Source organism: Melanerpes formicivorus, unplaced genomic scaffold, assembly GCF_026170545.1.
Source record: "Melanerpes formicivorus ecotype bairdi unplaced genomic scaffold, bMelFor1.0.p_v2 SCAF_6, whole genome shotgun sequence".
NCBI lineage: Eukaryota > Metazoa > Chordata > Aves > Piciformes > Picidae > Melanerpes > Melanerpes formicivorus.
Window position 1 is genome coordinate 3204657 of NW_027142358.1, and position 20704 is coordinate 3225360.

The following is a 20704-nucleotide window of genomic DNA, read 5'->3' on the forward strand; positions in this document are numbered from 1 at the left end:
AAGGGCTCAGTGTGTATGCTTAGCAGTACAGATATCAACATTGGAAGATTCAAAACAGAATTCAACAGACGGACTGTGGTCACAACCAAGTTTTGGGTAAGTGAGGCATCACCGCGATCTTGATCAGAGAGGGACTGTTTTGAGTAAGCAGAAAAGAAGGCCCAATTTAAACAACAAAAGTTGAATATAGAATGTTTTTAAACAAAAAAGAGTGGAATAGAATGTTGGATTCATATCAGATATTAAACATCATCTGAAGGTTGCTTTAGTTTAAAGACTAACTACTGTTCTTAACAGGGTTATGCCTGTTATGGTAATTCATGACCGGGAGTTAGTCACAGGAGGCAGGATCACTTTCTACATCATTTGGTCTCTGCTTTACTTATATTCTATACCACAGAAGGTCAGATACTGCTTGATATTCATACATCCTCCACAGCCCAGGAAAAGTGCCAAGACCCCTCTTCCCTCGCTAAACTCTGGCAACTTGCAGGCTAATTGTCCGGGGTAGAATTTGACGTACATTACGTCTTTTTATAGGGGAACAAGCCCTCACCCCCCCCCCAAAATATCATGATTCTGAAAACACTCAGATAAAGACAGAAAAATGTAAGAAAAATAATAATAATTAAAAAAAAAAAAAAAATCAACCCCACATGTCATCAACTATGCCATCAATAATACAAAATATTTTACACCACTTGCACCTGAGTTGAAGAGTGGAAAAGAGAGGGAGACTGTCAGTGCAAGAGAATGATTCATGTGACCACTTTGTCTTAATTACTCAGAACAAGCAGTTTGTTACTGTTTAGTGAAGAACAAAGGTATCAGCGTCCCTTGACAGAAAAAAAAATAGCCATCATGGTAGTGAAGATGATGATGACTGCCAGAACGACGATCAAAATCCGGTTTTGGATGATCCTGCAAAAGAAAAAAAGCAGAAGAGAAAGACAAAAAAGTGAATAAAACAAACCAGCAGAATATATATATAAAAAACATAAAAAGAAGCACACATAAATATACATTGGAGAAAAGACACATGCCCACAAATTTGGGCTTTCCTGTACCATCCTCTGTATCCTCGTTGCTTTTTACTTCTCTCTGTTTCCAGTGCTTGCAAACACATTTTAGGCAGCTGTTAAACCCAGCTTTTGCACTCAGAAAAGAGTGAGACTTTTCTTAATTGGATATATTCTTATATACAATATTAGAGTTACAGAAGTACATCGTGTCACAATTTATCAACCTTCTAAGAACAAATGGAGCAATTATTCTTTAGCTGGTGCAACCCAAGCAGGGTGGTCTTTAGTAGTAAATACCCTCATATATTTTTAAAGCCACTCTGAAATTTTCACAGCTTCCCCCCCCCCCCCCCTTTTTAATCTGAACAGAAACAATTTATTAATTTTCAAGGGATTTTACTATTAAGGTACAAGACTTCAAGGAAACACATATCAATGAGATACTTACTTGTACTAAAATACCAAGGGAAAAGTATAAAAGATAGTTTTGAAGAAAAGGATGATATAAAGAAGCAAGTGTCAAACTGTGAAGCTTATGTTGTAAAAGCATCTCCTGTCTCTGTAGCATACCTTTACTTATGGTAATAGGCAAATGTTACACTTTCTGTGTAGTATTACCAAAAAAACAAAAAGGAAATTAGTAATAATCAAAAGATGCCAGAAGTAGAAAGTCCCTAATAGTGTTCAATCATTTATATTGGGGGGAAATCCCTGCTTCTAAAAATCACATCGTTTCAGACTTTTGTCTAACATTAACGGGTCACTTAAAACAAGTAAGTCATCAAACTGTAGAATTTGAGGCATTTTACAGGAGCATTCTGGACTTCAAGAATTCAGTGTTTGTTATTCCATTCTCACAGAGGAGGGAGAGCATTTTCACAGGCTCCTCAGAAGACGGGAACTTTTGCAACACATAGATGTATACCAAGCATTTAATCAGAATCGCAGAGGTATCGCTGAAACCTGAACAACCAAAGCACCCTAGGTTATATTTGGTTTTGTGGGTTTTTTTCTCATGCTTCTACAAACCAAACCAAAGTCTTCACCAACCAAACACTGCTAAGAAGAGGTAAAACTGTGTTTTGCGAAACATCAAACTGAGCACAAGGCTCCAACGTGAAGGCAGGGAATGCAATGCGTTAAAATGAGCGTTTCTCACGCAGCGAAATAGAGAAGAAACTCTGGAGAGCAGAGGGGAGTTTTCTTTGGTAACTGTTTTTCATTTGGATGCGAGTGGATATGCATATAAATTATACCGGAAAGTGTAAAGAAAAATGCAGTTTTAACCCACTCCAGCTCTCTCCTTCTTTACCCCCCACCTAAAGAAAAGGCAGTAAATGGATGGATGAAAACTGTCACATCAGACAGACACCCTCCCCTGTGACACTCTAAAAGGACTAGCTCTCTATCCTCCTGACAGGTTACAAAATGATCACATTTGCTGACACGTCTTCCGCAAAACTGCTTTAGTGTTTATGTCCACTTTCCTAGCAGGAGATGAATGGGGCTGCTTTGTCCTCATTTATCACTTAAAGCTGAACTAAGATCTGTCTCGTTTATTTTTCCCTTCCTCACTAGAAAGGCTCAACCACAGCATTAATTCTTTTGCGATGACAGCTAATTCAAACTTAACAGGCAATATTTACTCTGCCAAAAAGGATGAGGAGGAGGGAGGGATGTTTCTCACTATTTCTTTTTTTCCTAAGAAAAAAACCCCACCAAACCCAAACAACAGTGTAGCAGGCTAACAAAATAAAGCTAATTAAGGGCTTCGGGTTCTTGTTGGTTTGCACTTCGGTTTAACACCTGAACTTACAAGCTTCTCTTTTGTGGCAGGGTGTGACATTCTCTGCCAAACACCTGATAACAAACGATTTGCCCAGGCAAATGCAGGAAAACCAGAATACATATTTACTCACTCGCCCTCATCACTCCTGAAAAGACACTCAGCAAAATTGAAACTCAGCAGTGAAATAGATTAAAAGCATGAAAACTCTTAAAACATTCAGCCTTAAGTAATACACAGTGCAGCTGGCTTGACAACCATTTTATTTGTGGGATGTGGGCCCCAAGGCATCCATAATGCTAATTTACAAAGGATTAACTGTGAGTGAAACTCGCTTAATCCAACACATAGTTAGGCAAAGGCATACATAACATACTGAGAGTTTAAATCAACCTCCTATCTCTGGCCCACTGAAAGAGCATCTCATGGTCCATGGCTTAAAGAAAAATGTGAAAAAAAAATAAATCAAATCCTGCATAAGCTTTATTTTTCAATAGTCTGGCACTACACACCTGACTGCAAGATTATTTAATCAGCATCCGTGTCACTAAAATCCTTGTCAAGAGAACATTGAGGGAGGCGTGCTGCCACCTGTACCTGCTAATTGAAGGCTCACTTACGGTGTGAATCTAGGAAATACATATCAAAGTTCAATTTCTAGGAATCTGAATTAGTCTGCTCGGTGCAGCAGAAGAATATCATATTAAAAGGAACAAATTAATCATGAAATAGGATGGATGTTATCAACAGCCTGCTACACCGAAGCATTATATACTTTTAATATTCAAGCTCGCAGTTAAAAGATTAATTTTATATCTTTAGGAAAAAAAATAGTAAAAATTGAGTTTTGCTGTTTCACTTTCAAGTGAGCAAGTAAAATTAAACTAACTGCAAACTGGCAGAAGGATGGGGCTACGAGGAGGATGACAGAGCAGTCTGGTAGCAGCAGGACAGTCCTGAGGAGGGCTTAGCCAGCCACGCATGTTGAAGGATGAGTCTGGGAGCTGCTGCCCAGAGAGAGATCACAAGTTTTGGGTGTCAGCACATTTCAGATCTCCAAGTCAACAGGCAAGGGCAACCCTTCAGAGCAAAGAAAAAATCAAGAGGAAAGGGAGTTTTGAGTGATCCAAGACAGTCAAGCCAGCTCACAGTGGTAGAACAATGGTTGGCATTGGCAGGACCCATCTGTAGCAAAGCCTATAGTACTGTCACAGCCAGACACCGCCAGTGGGTATTGCTCTAGGCAAGGCATCAAGGAATTTAAGTGGGGGAGGGAGTGATAATACCAAAGGAGAAGAAAACAGGGAGTAATATTCACTACAATAAAAATCCCAAAGGCTAACCTGCTCACAAAAAGCAGATGATAGATAGTCTTTCAACTCTATTACACCTTAAATGCAACAAAATCTGGTGAATAAGGAAGCCCAGACTCTTCCTTGGAAATGCAAAGCATGTTTACAGGGTAAATAATTTAAGAAAGAATATATAGTTGAAAGAAGACACCCATTGAAACATCCATGGCTAAAATGCCTGAAGGCAAAAACTTGTGCATTTGCATGCTGCATTTTATTAAGTTAGCACACTGTAGCTTTAAAAGAATGCATGGCCAAATTAAGAGGAATGTGTGACTGAAACATCAAGGATTCCTCAAGTTTACATTATGAATCATAGTGCTGTTGATATGAGATGAATTAACCATTTAGTCGATGCAGCTTAGGCATTGAATTCACACCAAGTTCTGCTGGAGCCCGGCACACTGGAGCTCATTAACAGCCAATGTCTACTGATCCTTTCATACTCGAAACTCTAGGAGCACAAGGGCTCATTCTACTTTGAATTAGAAGAGACAAAAAATCTGTGCTTTTAAACCAAGTTCCATCTAGTTTATCGTGGATAGCAGCCCAAAACATTTGGGTGCAAAACCACATAGAAACAGTAACTAAAGCAGATGTGAGGATAATGTTAACTGACACATTGGAAGAGCACGCTGGACTAACAACGCAGAAAGAACATCCCACTCCTGTTGGGTTTCCTTCTGCTCCTCCTTTCTAAATGCCTGACCTTCTATCCTGGCTTCTGGTTACATTTCCTAACCTCCTCCCCCCACCCAGTGCCAACCTTGTGAGCTGACAAATGACACTGTCGGCTTTCAGGGATCGCCTCTGTGATGCACACGGCAACCACAGCTCTGCAGAACAAGTCCCACACCTATTACCAAACACTGCTGTCCCTGGCAAATCAGTTCCCCCTACTGCTGTCATGGCAGAAATTGTGCTGCCTTTCCACATTTCAACACCCAAAATGATTCGCTCTTCTCCACAGCCTCACATACGCATGCACACAAAAGGTCTAACTCTGTTTGTGACATGTTTAGATCTGCTCCGTATAAACACAAAGCAGTTCCCAAACAAGCTTTTGCAAACCTTACATTAAGGATGCCAACCGTGTTTAAACCTTTTTACAAAACTGCATTCATTAGCAGGGGAGTGCACGACATCTATATGGGTTCAGCCTGATGTCTTGCACATGTCTTAGTGCCTGATTGACCAGCATTGAATAATGATGCCTTGCCATTAAGCACTGATGGTACAATAACAATTGTCATGAAAATTAGCAATCACGGTAACATGTTAACAAAATACGGGATATAAACGAACCAGTACACACTCTGGGTGCATAAAGAGTTTCGTGTCCTTGACTTGAAATAATGAAGACTACAAATAAAACGCTGCAAAAATTTCTTACACAATCTCAACTCTGATGCTGATACAAAAAAAAAAAATCAACAAAACCCCAAACCCCCCAAAACAAACCACAAATGGCTTGGCAGTTAGCACACATTCATTACAACACAAGGCTTTATTCTTAAAGAAGGCATCTCAAAAAACAGTGTCAAGAACACAGACTGATTTATGATGGAGCACTGTCCAACAGTGTTTCCACTGTAATACTTGTATTTAAGATGTAACTAGAAGTGATTCCTACCAGCTTACTGGGCAGAAAGGCTTGTTCTCTATACACAAGACCACATTTTAAATGATCACTTTGAATACTTGGTTATTGAATTTTTGGGTGCCCTTTCTGTCGGTGATGGGTCGGTTTTGCTAACATGCAAGAAAATAGGTGCATGCGCATCAATGGTAAGTGACTCTTAAGTGCCCAATATTCATGTGCAAATCAGCAGACTAAAACAAACACGAAGTGAAGGTTTAGTCACACAGGCAAATACATGCCCGACAAAACTAAATGTGAATTTAAATCAATATAGCCATACTCAGGTACTTTGTGGACAGACATCATTACTACTATATATAAGGACATCCTTGTTACGATACACCAGGAGCTTTCAAATGGAAGCACAAGACCCCACACGGGAATAAAATGTTATGATTGGTAAAGCAAAGGCTTAGATACATAATGATAAATTTCTAAGTTCAGGGTATCTGGGGGCTGTTCAAGTAACTTTTCATCTTTCCCATCTTTAGGTTTAAGAATGCTTTTCTCAAATAAAAGCAACTGAAAAGAACTAGGCAGGCTGTGGCAAAACATAAAGACATGGCAACCTACCGAAATGAAAGAGCAAGACAGCCCTGCCTAGCAAAATTTGAGCTGGTTGGAAGTATCTGACATTTTTCATTTTTCATCATTAATGACTGAAATTAACAAACAGAAATACAAGTGAAAAAGGATCTGCACAAGCTGCACACAGCTCCTTGGCCCTCTTCTAGCTGGCCTTGGAAAAAGTGAAGAATTTGGAAAACACTCCAGTTTTTTCCTCTCCCCCACCTCAAACTCTGAAAATAAGTCCAAGTTCTTTGTGTTCTCAATCCAGAAAAGCCAATTAGATTGCAATTGACATTGTATATTTAAAGGTGAAAATGCTCTTGGGGCTGGCGGAGAGAAGAGAGACTCCCCCCCATGGCTCACTTCATGCCAAAAAGACCACATTGCCTGGGCTCCATTTCCAGGCTGCAGACAGGCCAATCCCAGCAGGAGCCTATATCATGTTCTCTGAATTCCTTCCCAAGAGAGCCTTTTCTTTCCCTGGGGACAGAGGTTATAGTTTCTTATGTGTAAAAAACCTTGAGAAAAATCCATTAAAAATTGCTGAGAACTTCACAGATAATAGAATTAAAGCCTCAGAAATAGAGGAATGGAGAACAAAAAATGATGGCCACTTTCTGTCTGATTAGCATGTTTTGGTTTGAAAAGGCAGGGCATACCAGGTGCTTAAGATATTGATAGGGCTGAGGAGTTCTACAGTGGTACATCCTCTAGCTTTAAAGTTTAGTCTCAAGGGCTGGGACTGTCTACTTGTAATAACATGGATACCAATCTCTACTTATAATATTACACTCAAACCACATCAATGTGTTTCCACCTGGGTCCTGAAAGAAAGAATGAGTCATGTAATAACAGGTGCAGGGAGGTAGTCACACTATCCAGCTTTAAACATCTAAATTATATCTGGCTAATCTCTCTCTGCTCCCTGAGTATATAAGCTAAAGTCCTGCTCTGAACTGCCTTCTCTTCTTCCTGGCCACATACATATCCCATGAGAGGTAGTCAGCTAAGTTAGCTGGCTAGGTTAGGTACCTACAGATTAAACAGGGATGAATATCCCTAAAAGCTTGAACGTGACACCCAAGGAAGAAAGCTTGCTAACTCTGAAAGCAAAATCATACAGGAAATGTGTTGCCATATTGTAAAGTGTCTGCAATCTCCCATTAATCAGAAATATTGCCAGTAAGGCAGGAGATGTTTGTAAATAATTAGCCAGTAAGTACTTTGATCCATCATGTCCCTTTAATGGATCCCATATTTGCACATGATATCCAGACCAGAATCAAACAGACCTCTCCTTTAGCATTTTTTTCTGGAGGAGTGAGAGATAGCAGAGACATGTCTCTCTGGGATGAAGGGCTCCTGGAACACAGTGGGCTTCCTTGGCTCAAGGAACAATGTTTTTTCAGCCTGCTGCGGCCATCCTCTGACAACCTTACCATTAAGACTAACATCTAAAATTATTTTTAAGATATCTGATAGTTAAAACACTTAATTGAGCTATCTACTTAATAACTGGAATCTTGCAATACATTCCAAATATGACAAAACCACACGAGCAGCGCTGGAGTGTAGTCTTATTTGGTAGCCATCGGGATTATCACAGCTTGCAGGAGGAACTGGCAGTCTCAGGAGGTGCAAACAGTACCCAGGTGATCGCTGGAATCTGGGAGGAGTCAAGAGGGGACTGAGTGACTCAGGAAGGAGAGCTATCAACAGGAACGACTGGAAAACAAGTGTATGTAGACTTCAGCAAGCAAACTGTGAGAACAGGTTAAACCTTAAAGGAGAACCTCATGTATATGGGAGCCAAGATAAAAATGCAAAAGGGAAGGATCCTGTACATCTTCTGCTGTCTCCGATGGAATGCACTGTGTATTTTTAAAGCGCATGGGAAGGCATTGCTGAAAGATGAAAAGTTCTGAAAAGTCCTTCTGCTGACAAAAGACTGTGAGGGGGAACATTCCTCTGCACAGTTCTGATGCAGCTTCAGCTTTCTTCTGTCCTCGTGTCCACCCCTTCCACAGAGGGAACCGGTTAGACTATCACTCTTTAGGAGGAAGAGGGGGTGGCTTCCAGGGACACCGAAACTCACCAACCAGAACTGTAAAGGGATTAATTCATTTCATGCAAAGCAGAAGCAACACCAGATCTCTTTGGCATGTCTAAATGAAGATCACATGCGCAGTGGCAACTGCAAGTGGAGGGAGTCAAGATTGTATTAATCTCCAACCAGCCTTTCTCAGGGTGCTGAAGTATCAAGAAGAACAAATCAGACATTTGGTCACCTGAGCATGACTAAGAACCATGGGCCTTAGCAAATATTATGAGCGCTTTAGAAAGAGCTCTGAGGGAGAGTGGATAGCCCAGCTGTCAGCCTAATGGCATTCATCAGTACATTGGTTGCTTGAAGCCCTGGTCTCCAAACAGTTAATAGGGAGGTTAAAAAAAAAAAGCCCCAGCCCCCTCATCAGCACTGAAATCTGAAGCAATTATTTCTCCAGCACAAGAAAAGTATGCAAGCTATAACACAACAAGAACATACATGATCACATATTGGCTTTTATGATAAGTATAGTGAAATTTACACTCTGTGCAATTTCAGGAGGGAAAAAAAAAGTCTAAAGTCTGCCTTTTATCAACTTTCATAATCATTAGAACCCACTAAACTATGGATCTTAAATGGATTAAGGAAAGCAACATCTTTTGCCCTGACTCACTTAATGACTCATTTACAGCCTGTAAGAGTGATAAGGCTGAAGACTGGACACAAACACTTTGCTTGCATCCTTTTCCCCCTTATCACACCAGATTTGACTGAGCATCTTTTTGTATGGCAAGTTTTCTACAATTGTCTTAATAACGCTGACCTCTTTTGTAAAAACCTGAAGGCATCTGCAGCAATTGCTCCTGAAGATGTGCTATCCAAAATGTTACCATTTCATGGCACTTCTTGAATGATAGAATAGGATTTTTTAATTTTTTTTTTGGGGGGTATATATTCAGGGGTTTTGTTTCTTTTTTTCAAATGCTATAAAAGAAAGGAAAACAATCATGGCTAAGGCCATTTATGAGATGGCATTAAAAGAGCCTACTCTGAGACAGATAAAAATAATGAGAATCTTTCTGTCAAGAAGGATTTAGAAAATATCAGTAGCATTATTAAAATTTAATTTTTTACTGTGCTTTTTGGTTCCCCCTTTTCCAGTGATAATGAGCAGGACTGCACACCTCCACAATGCTAGTACTTGTTTTGAGCAATAAATTCAGCCTTCCAGTCTGAAGACATTTCAGACGACAATTTTGACTGCTATAGGCTTATTTTTCAACCTGTTCTGTGCTTTGAGTCTTCCTATAAAAACCAGTTCATAAGCTAATTTTCCACCAGGCCAGTGGAACAAATAAAAATCAATTTTTGCCCAACTGGTTCAGAGAAAACCTGGGAATAGTGAAGACAGAACAGTGAAAAATAAAAAGAATCGATGTATTCACCAATGATTTACCTGATACAGAACTATCAAATTAGTTGACAGCAGATACTTGCCACTATTAAAGCATTTTCTTTTCAGCATGTTACAGTATTTCTATTAGGGGAGCAGAAACGCTTCTACTTTGTTATGACCTCAGACACCTTGGTTTAATAACCACTCCGAGCTTCCATGCATTCTGCAAAACTATAGGGTACAAAGTCAAAGTGCAAGAGCGCTTGCAGGTCTTCCAATTGGAGGGACCTGCAAGCCCAGTCTGCCTTAGAGTGGGTGGAAGTTTTCATGATCTCGTGGAAGGAGTGAAGGTTCCTCTTTCAGTGAACACAGGGAGACATTTGTGACCCTAGGCCAACCTTGTCAAGAGGAATTTGGTCCATCAAGAAAGGAGAAAAAAAAATCGTAAAACACTGCTCAGACTTCCCTCCTCACTTAAACCCCCAAATGTTCACGAGTGAGCTGAAGACTGAGCAGTTTAATACCTCTTGGAGAGCAGAATACAAATCTCTCCAAGGATGGGAATCCCACTGGTAGACTTAAAAACTTTCAGAATTCTAAGGACAACTCAGGGTGCAGGCTTTAATACTGTGCCCCAATCAATTTCAATGCCTTCTCCACTAATTGGGCAAGCGAATCCACAATACCAAGGAGGGACTGGATAGGTTTATGCCTGACTATCTGCAGCCAGAAAACTACATCTGGAAAACTGATTGAACAACAGCATTTTAATACAAATTAACCATCACTCCTGTGGAAATAAACCAAATTTATCGTTTACAAGCTTGAATATTAAGGAAGCTATTTTTAAGTAGCTGTAATCTTCACCCTAGTACACAGCATTTTATACACTCCTTCATTTTTATGAGTTGGCATTAAAATGTGACTCATTTTAACAGAAAAAAAAAAAGGATTAAGTATGTCACTCTGAAGCAAAGCTGCATATTGCCTATTTAAAAATATTATAACACACCACAGAGACATCATTTTTAGGGCCAAACAAAACATTACTCAATGAAGAAATGGCACAAAACATAAAATATTCAGCAGTGGAAGGGTATTTGGAGTTAAGCAGTTTCACTGCCAATAAACAGCACCATAATAAATGGTGTGTATGCAGGAAAAAAAAGTATACCTGCTCTTCACTATTCAAGATGCAATACCTTAGTATGGGAAACTGATAAAGATACTACTCATTCACGCTATGCTCAGGGAGAAAAACCACCACACGTTTTGATTCTGAATCTCTTACAACTGATGCTAATTTGCTTATGATATCTGCCTGATTTAGAGCTAATCTTCTGTAAATTAACTCCTAATGCTGTCTGAAATAATCCTCTTAATGCTGGTCTGTCTTGAGTACTTTATATCAAATACCATGAAATACACAAGCATACACAGAGCATTTGTAGTGCTGTTGGCCGCTCTGGAATATTTGCTGTGCCGTGAACACTGCACGGTGCAGAGCTGCACGGCCCCGAGGGACCATTGGACAGCACAGGCTTCTTTTGCTCTGGTTGTCCCCTTTGAAAGGGACAGCATGCCAGGACCATGGACCACCGGCTCCTGGCCATCAGAGAGACTCTTTGCCTCCTTACAAAATGGTGCAGGGAGGTGCAGCTCCAGGCTCCAAACCTCCCACCTCCAGCAGCACATGATAATGAGAAAAAGTAAAGCACTCAGGCTTTGAGATTTCCGAATGACAAAATCTGTGTTAAACAGCGCTAATTATCAGCTGGAAGCCTAATCTGATAACTGGTTTGAAAAGACAAGAGACAGACAATTTTGTTTCCTCAGATAGGGAAAACATTTTTAAGGGTGTTGCTTCAGCATTGGCCAACTTAATTATTGCTGTCACTGTGCTAACTCTGTATTCAAAACCATATTTTTTCCACTAAATTCACCAGAACATTTTTCTCCCCCAATTTTAATTTAATGATACAGCTGAAAACCTAATTGATATCGGTGAGCAATGCAATTCCAACATATTATTTTCTTGGGTTTTTGAAACATAAATGGCAGACAACTTTGACTGAATGGCCCTCTTTATGTTTTAACAGGCAGTTTATTGGTCCAGACTCCAACATATAACAAGTACAATTGCAAAAGCAATACATTTTTAATTGAAAGAGCCATGTATTTTTACTATGAAAGTGACTCAAATAACAAGTCACATTGTCAGGTAAAGGGCTTTTAAAACATGTTTTTATATATGGATGCTGTTTAGAAATTCTCTTCTCACCATAGCAAAGCACCTACAGGAGGATATTAAAAGAAAGAAAAATAACGCATTGTTTAAATCATACTTTATTGGAGCTTGCTTTTTTTACTATATTAAAGAACAGATAAAGCCCAGTGATCAGTGAGCTGTATGTGTCCAACAGCCCTTCAAGAGCCTTGTGGAAATGTATAAAACAAGCAGTGATACAATCCTTTGCCAAACACTGTCATAAATTTTTTATTTGGCAGCTAACATTCTCACTAGTTTTCTTGGCAGCATTTGGGACCTTTAGCAAGAAAGGTGCAGGAGAAAAATACCTTGTTTAGAGATGTTTTCAACACTTTCTGGGATTTTTCAGAACTTCTGCCTGCAGCACATTTTACAACCACAGTCTCCAATCACCTGATGAGTAGGTGGTGGTTTTAAACTTTTCTTTTCTCTCTCTCTCTCTCCTTTTTTTTTAACATAGACAGCCTACTACCTCCCTCTGGCCTTCAGCCTAGGATGCGAGTGTGGAGGGGGGTTGTATGTGTTCCACAGAGATACAAGCGGTTGCTCCTCTCTGTCTAGACAGAAAAATCTTGAAAATAATATCAGAATGTACCTTCCATTGCTCCTGATACTATCTGTACCTTATTTGCAGATGACAGAGATAAATGAAAGGCAAACCTATGCTGATTACTTTTTGCATTTTTCTCAGGAGATCTCTGCCAAAAAGCTGGTCACAGGTGCAGGTACCCTGGTCAGACAGAGGACTGCCTGATAAACAGAACGGTGCAATAGATTTCTGTATCCAGATCTGAACTTGACATCTGATGCACAGCCTTTCTTTGTGCACCCACTCATGGTGCATCCTACATGTGAAAGTACGGTTCCAGCAGTACTGTGGTTTGGCCTGTACAGGGCAGGATTAAACTGTGAGCTTTTACCAGCTCACTTACAGAGCAGATGTTTTACATTTTGCCATTTCACTGTTTCAGAAGAGAAACAAGATGAACCTCTTTTACATCTCAGCCACTTCCTCTGAAATTTTCTCAACCATAAGATGTATCTGAGCCCCTCACCCAGCCGTCAAGGAAATAGCTTGTCTTAAACAGCTATGGAACACAAAAGGCACTTTCTCCTCATTTACCTCAAATTAGAAAGGTTGAAATTCAGTTTTAGGCCATACACATTGCTTTAAACATTGGCTTAAGTCAGGTAGTGATGTCACACATCTCAAACCAAACGAATAGGCTTGCCCCAGAACTTGAGTTCCAGTTTGGTCTCTCGTGCCTACCAGGGGCATCATGCCCTCCAGAACTTTACAGAGCACACACAGACATCTAGTGGTGGGTGAAAACACTGCACGCTTGTCCCTGCATCTGACACGGCTCGACTGGAGACACTCAAGTTACGCCAGGTATCAGTTGAGATAATTTTGCCCTTGTTACCACTATGGATGGGCAATCAAACAGGGAGAGAATTACTCCCTTTGTGCCGTCTCATACAATCATGCTGCCTCTCTTGGCAGCTCTGGCTTCCCAAATTTCCCTAACCACCAATTCCTTTCAATTGAACCAAAGATATTTTTGCCTTTAAATTTCTCTCTCCTTGCTACTGTTTTATTTTACTTAAAAACTGAAAAGCTTAGTTATGTAATCTAATTTGAAAGGTTCTCTGAACGTGGCTACACTCTTTCAATGCAAGCCTATTGGGAGGTGACAGAGCAATGTGATTTTACAGACAATACCACACGCAGTGAAAAAATACACAGTCAATAATAAATTCTAAATTGCTGGTAGAGGAATAAGACTTGCTCTCCAGTCTGCATCAATCAATAGAAAGATGCCTGAAACTTCAGTGTGGTTTGAGTCCCACATCTGCAAAGGAGATCAAGAGCCACAGTTTTGCACAGCGTTGTAAGAGCTCAGGGCCCTGATTCTGCTCTCAGTTACACCATTTTAAATCAAGCGGTACTCAGTGGTGTCATAACCCTGTACATCTGTGTCAGACTCAGTGTTGCAAGGGCAGACTTGATGCCAAGAATGCAAAACAGATGTTGCTTTCCTAATGTCTCCTTGTTGTCATTTAAGTTGTTTTTGTGGGATTCTGTTTTGATTTCGGTGAGTGAAACAGGTCGACAGGACTTTTCAGAGGGCAGGCTGGGAGAATGCTCCTGCATCTTCCTTTTTATTCTACATGCCTGTGTGAATATGCATAGACTGAGATACAACTGGGAAAACTTCTTGGGTTTTTTTTTTGGTAAGCTTCATTTGAGCTGTGCTCTGCTCCCTTGGGGCAAAGTGAAAGGTAGTTATTTGCTAACGGGGAAAAAGGGCTTTTGTGAACAACAAAACTGCATCACCAAACAGCTTAAGCAAAAGAGGTTTTGAAGTTATTTTTTACTACTATTTTAAGAGGAAACAGGGATAAATATATCTTTTTCTTTTTCTTTTTTTTTGCATGTTGACTCATTAACAAATTTAGCAATAAACACTTTGTAATTAAGTCCACTAGTTTACTGCTGTCCAGAAGTTTCTCAATGCTCTCTGCACAGAAGGTTTTGGAAAATGTAGAACTAAGAAACGGTGAAGGCAAATCCCAACAGCTTGCTCAAGTAAATCTAGCCAAGGCTTAGACTCACTTCTGAACACTGAAATTTGAGATGCTGTATCAAATAAGCAGCTCTTTTTCCCTGAAGAGAAGAAACTGGGTGTAGCTAACCTAGTGCATAATAGGTTTATTCTCATTCACAAAACAGGAATTACTTTATGGCCCCAAAGTAAAACTAGCACAGAAATATACTGGCAGATTTGCTGCAGATGTGTGTTGTGACACGTATGCAGGGAATCTGCTATTAATCACATGCTAAGATTTTAATATTATGCAGGGTAATGCAAGCAATCATTATGGTGAAAGTTCTGGATTCATAAAAGCCTAACCCACAAACGGGTCTTTTAAATTTAATACATAGCTCACTCACACTGTACCAGTTGAATTCCCTGATTAATCCCCCCTCACACACACACGTTCCCCCCCCACTACATACCATTTATTTCAATATCTATTGTGTGTGTCTTTTTGTGCTCGTGCTCAGCTTCTTTTCCTGCAACGCATGACAGTTGTTGGGAAAAGTGTTAAGCTTTTCAATTCTCCCCTTTACCTGACTATGACAGGAATGTTCTTGTTAGAGGGGCTGTTTGCAAGACCCCTGGACACATAGCCAGCACAGGAAATGGCCTTGCTCAAATGCTGGAAAAGCCATCCTTCACCTGAATCCTTCAAAATTTGTGTCTGAACATAACTCGAAGTTGTGTATCCGTACCCGGGCTAAGATTACTGTGGACAATTATACCGTGGAAATGCATTATTCTGACAAAGCAATCAATCAAGTTATTTCTCACAATTTCAGTTCACCCCTCAAATTTTCCTTACCTCCAAAGCCAGCTGGATATTATATTACCAAAGCTGTTGAAAGGGTGTAACACTAACCATGAAGCCAAAGGCCACTAAAACTATGCAATGCATAAATTTTTATTGTTTGCTCAGCATTGAAATCTCATTAGGGCTCATAACTCATCGGTGCACTGCAGACATTTGCATCTGCTGATCATGAGAACTTAGATGGAATGTACACCTTTGGCTAATTTACTTGCTATGTTTTCAGATGAGACTCTCTGTGTGTTGCTTGGGTTTATGTATTTATTTATTTATTATGTGGTTGCGAGTGGATTGTCCTCTTTTTTTAAGCTGAATACATTGCAACTTTCATTTGCAGTTTCTCAAGGTTGTTCGGTGCTGGCAATGTTCATGATCATCATTTTACAAAAGCTTCGTTTGACTTAGTACTCAGGATAATCATTGTTTGAAAACTGTGCCCCATAGAGCATTTTGCTTCATTCATCCTCCCTGCTTTATGTAGTCACATTTTAATTAGATTAAAATTTGTCCTCCAATTAGCTTTCATTAAAGTTTGGAGATTACAGCAAAAATCTCCACTGAATTGGGCTTCAAAACTATGCCTAAAGTTTAAAATGAAATAGCTGTGCAAATGAAGTGATTATGGAGATTATTACTATGCAAAAAAAACATCAGTCGCTTCTTGGTTTACTTATACATTTAACTCTGTAATTTATTTTGCTGACTTCAATACCTCTGTGTTCTCCAGAGCAGTCATCATAATAATACCTTACAGTTACAGGATACCTTTCATTCCTAAGGATCCTTAGGGGCCTGATTCTGCAGTCCTTGTGCACACCAGTAGTCCTGCTGAAGTCCCTGAAACTACTTGAGCAAAAGCTACTCGCTGCATGTGAACCAGAACCCAAGTACAGGTCAAACCCTGCTCTCAAGATACCCCATGAAGCATTGCTGTGGATTCATGCAGCTCAGAATGCAAACCAGATATGAGCATCATGTAAAAAGTCTTCTTGCCTGCGCCTGGGTGAGATGTGGCAGCTGTTTAATGGTGCATGGTTACAAGAATCACCTCTTTAAATGAGGGTACGAAGACAGATACTTCCCCTGCCCAGTTAAAATTGCAGAGAAAACTGAGAATGTAATTATCCAAAGAGGAAACAACTCAGTAGGACGCTGGGGCTGGGGCTGCATCTCTCCTGTCACTCAAGTCTTCAGATGCGACACTGCCAAGTATCGGATGCCCAGTCACTAATGCCTCCTGCACACGCAAATTCACTCTGTGCTGAAGGCTGTATTAAGTTTACAGTTTGCCAGGCTGATCCTACAACCGGAGAAGGCATTTATTCTGGAGCAATCGCTGTGTGGAACACGGGGGACTCCATGTCCGAGCAGAGCTCCACAGAAATGGATCTGTTTGCAGGAAATTGTCTTCCAATAGCAAGACCTATAAATAAATGGGTCACAAAACCAGGGGCCTGTCTTTGCTCTAGCAACATTTCTGGTAGGAAGAAGCCTACTATTTTGCTATAAATGAAATGTAGTGTGTAAGCATGAGAGAACAATTCCAGCAAAATTCAGTAGTGTAAAGAGGAGTCTTTCCTATTTGTCATGTGCTAATTGGTTAAACAATCATTAGTCAATCTTCACATCACTGAGCTAACTAGTGTTATTCCCAATTAGCAGACAGTAAAGTGGAAGTTTAAGGGTGTCAACGTCTAGAGGAGAGTTTCTACTTTAAATCTTCTGACTCCAAGCCCTGTACTCAAGCCAAAACCACATATCCGAGATGCAAAGCATCCAGGAGCAGTACTAATTTTGGGAGCCATACTCAGGTCTGTCCTTTCCTCCACCTCCTCTTGGTGTTTATTTCTGCTAACATGTTGCAGCATGTCAACTCCAGTTGTGCTGATTCAACAGCTCCAGAGTCCATATGACGAATCGGATCAAGCAATTGATCCAGGATAAAAATAATAAAAAAGGAAAGAAAAAAGAAAAAGAAAGAAAAGAAGAGGGTGGAAGAGGAGAGCTAATTGGCACTGGATCAATTCCATTTCAAGACACTGACTGGAGAACAGAAGTGCCCATGAAAGCAGTTGGAGGAAGCATAGAGGCAGGAGGGAGTATTTTTGGGGCCAGGAGACTCTGCTCTTGATGCTGATGGTTTTGTACCACAGAACTGAGATCCAGACTACTCTGAAATCATTCCATTTTTAGCTCTCTTGTAACTCTTCTTCCTTTTACCTTCTTTTGCCTCCTTTGTTCTGAGGAATAGTGTGGCTACTCTATACTACCTCTGCACAACAGACTTGTGCAAGGCAATTGAAATCTGGAATTATTTTGCCTTCCACACGTAAAATCTGCAACACCGAGTTTGCCCTCTCAATTACACTGACCACACTGCAGAAGTGCTGCTGCATTTCCTCAGTAGAATTGTCATGTTTCACAAAATACAGACAAACCAGTCATGCTTTATGTCAAGGGTGCATTTGCAAATAGTTTATAGAGGATTTAGATGATTAACTCGATATTGAGACAGTTAATCAAATTTAAGATGCGATTTTAGACTTCTACAGATCAAGTAGTTATTTATAATCCTGGTTATTGCTTTCTACCTTCCATCCACCCCTAATGCATGCCACTACAATAATCTGCTAACTCCTTGTGAATGATTTGTGTTAGCAAAATTAGAAAAGAAAAAAAAATAAGAAGCTGAAATCCTATTGTAAGGACTAGGTTAGGTAATTATGACTCCTAGACTAAATGAATCAGACCCAAGAATCAGATTTTTGGAGGCAGTTAGACAGCCTGAGCCATGCTTTAGATACTTCAAGGCCCTTAAAAATCTCAGCCCTCATCACTTGGCCTGTGGGACTTACGCAATTGAAAAAAGTTGGCCAAGTGTCATATGAAAAGGCACAAATGCTGAAGTAACTGCAACAGCTGAGGAACACATCTTTTCTTCGAGAGAACATCAGCAACATGACAGGATGCTTAAAGCTCCAGTGCTTCATGCTGGTTGTGGAAAAAAAGCCACCCAAACCCTCAACAATGGAAGCCTTGAGGAATGCTAAATATAACTGGTAGCCTTACAAAGTACAGCCTGCTCAGTTAGAACAGAATAGAAACTATTTCTTGTGATTTTATGCAGCCATCTGAAGCAATGTCTTCTCTTTTTAATGGTTTTCATTTGGCACTGGATGTATGGAGCATTTCAAATGAAGAAATAACCATAGGTTACTTTTTACTGTGGTGTGACATATAAAGTTAAAAAAAAAAAAATTAAATCAAATCTATTCTGGAAGTGTAGTGTGCTTGCTGCTATTTTTGCCCAGGAATGGAAACTTGAACTGGAAATAGTCATTCATTCACACTTACAGGATGACATCCTGTTGACAGGCATGCAAACTTGGAAAGGTGCTACACAGTCGCTCTTAAAATACTACGCTATATAGTTTTCGGTCTAAGCTTCAATTAAGTAAATGTTAAAGAGGGATCAGTACTTTGTTAAGGCTAAGGGTTCATCACTTGCAAGAGATCATCTGTCAGAAGTACAATGACAGAAAAGTCAAGGCACTAACTACTAAATAAACTGTTTTCACAACAGAAGTGGCACCTTCAAGCCCCTACAGCGATGTGCTGTGTTGCTGGAGTTCTGCTCATTCAGATTTTGATTTTAAAGAGCATTCCCAGTACAATCAGAAAGGTTATCAATCCTTCCTGCCAGGTAGTTGGTTATTTGTGTTGTTTTGTGGTTTGCTTTTTGTTGCTTTGGTTTTTTTTTTCAGTTTAGGGAGAATGAAAATCATAAAAGGCATGAAAATACAGCTGAGGTAGATATATTCACAGATTCTAATATAGCTGGAATGCTGTCGGTGCTAATGAGCCCTGAGCAAGCGATCCATGTCTGGCATGCTCTGCCAAACAATTACAGAAGAACCAAAAATAAAGCAAGCAACTTTAAACCTCCTGAATTTGTGAGCCTGGGCCTAAGAATCATATTTGCACTTTCTCCCCCAGGCTTGCTTTCGAAAGACATCCACAACTAGAAGGGTCTCCTAAACATGAAGGAAGGAAGAAAAGTTTCCATATGAGATTTGACATTTCAAAATGGCAGAGAAAGCAACTGACCCTAGAGGGTCTTGCTCCTCCGTGTCAAAATCCTACAAGAACAGCTTGTGAGATTTCAGCTCTATCGTATCTGAATCACAATGTCAGGACTCAAAATCCACACCACAAATTGTACCCTCTGAAATTGAGGTACATAATCCTCTTGGCTTTTGCTTTCTGTTGGGCTTCTCCAGCTTGTGCATGCCTCTGCAGCACCAATCAAGATCTGCTTCCCATTTTTTTCTTAAAGAGACAACCTCAGCTAGCCCCAGATATTAATGATTTTAAATGATGCGCTCTGTAACTCCTTTTGCACCAGCTTCCTTGTTTTCTGCTCGTTCTGAAAAAGCCTTTGACCCGCTCCTAAGAACACCATTTTTATTTCTGTCATCTCAAATTAACAAATGAATGAGGAGAGGGGCAACTCCCCTGTCACTCCAAACCTTCACCCTTCAAGTCCCCCTGCCAAATTGCAGCCCCGGTGCTCTAAAATAAAGCAGGCATTAACGGCCTGAAGGTTCAATGGGACATCGGCACTTGCTTAAATGATATTCGGAATCACGGGCTAAATGGCAGTGGTGGCAGGCAAGAGCAGGTACTTACTTCATGCAGTCTCTTAGGATACAATAGATTTATGGCCGTCAATTCTAAACAACACCACTATTGTCTCTTCACATTTTATCTGCCTCCATTATTCATTTATGTTGATTTTGATTGATGAAGACACTTTATAAAAGGAGGGGAGAAAGGAGGAGGGGGAAAGGAATACTTCAACTGTTTGGTCACCAATTCCTGTAAATCTACAGCTCATACTGCAAGAGTATTACTCAATGGAAATGTCACCCTTCACATTTTAGGAAGGATTTTTTTCCTTTCAGCAGGCTCTCTTCCTTATGAAAGACTGGAAATGGGATGCAAGCAGTGCTTCCAATACGTGTCTAATCACGTAGGGGCAGCACATCACACTGCAATCAGCCACGAAAATCAACACTGGTCTTTTTAATGAAAACGTGTTAAAACTTCCACAAAACTTCTTTCACATATTTACTTCCTATACCACAGCTAATTAAGTTTTAGACTGGATTGATATCTCAAAAATTGCTCAGATCGCAGAACTGAA

The 20704-nt window shown here is 40.1% G+C and overlaps 1 protein-coding gene across 4 annotated transcripts in view; it reads right to left on the reverse strand.

Moving 5' to 3' along the window:
• VTI1A (vesicle transport through interaction with t-SNAREs 1A) overlaps nucleotides 1–20704 on the reverse strand; it is a 306094-nt gene that overhangs the window by 3556 nt on the left and 281834 nt on the right. For 2 of the 4 annotated variants that reach the window (XM_068139374.1, XM_068139375.1), the window contains one exon: nucleotides 1–921. This exon is cut by the window's left edge and continues 3556 nt beyond it. In XM_068139374.1, coding sequence (XP_067995475.1) covers nucleotides 828–921 — 94 coding nt within the window. In that variant the 3' untranslated portion in view covers nucleotides 1–827. The remainder of the gene's footprint in view (nucleotides 922–20704) is intronic. The other 2 variants (XM_068139376.1, XM_068139377.1) reach the window with 1 other exon arrangement.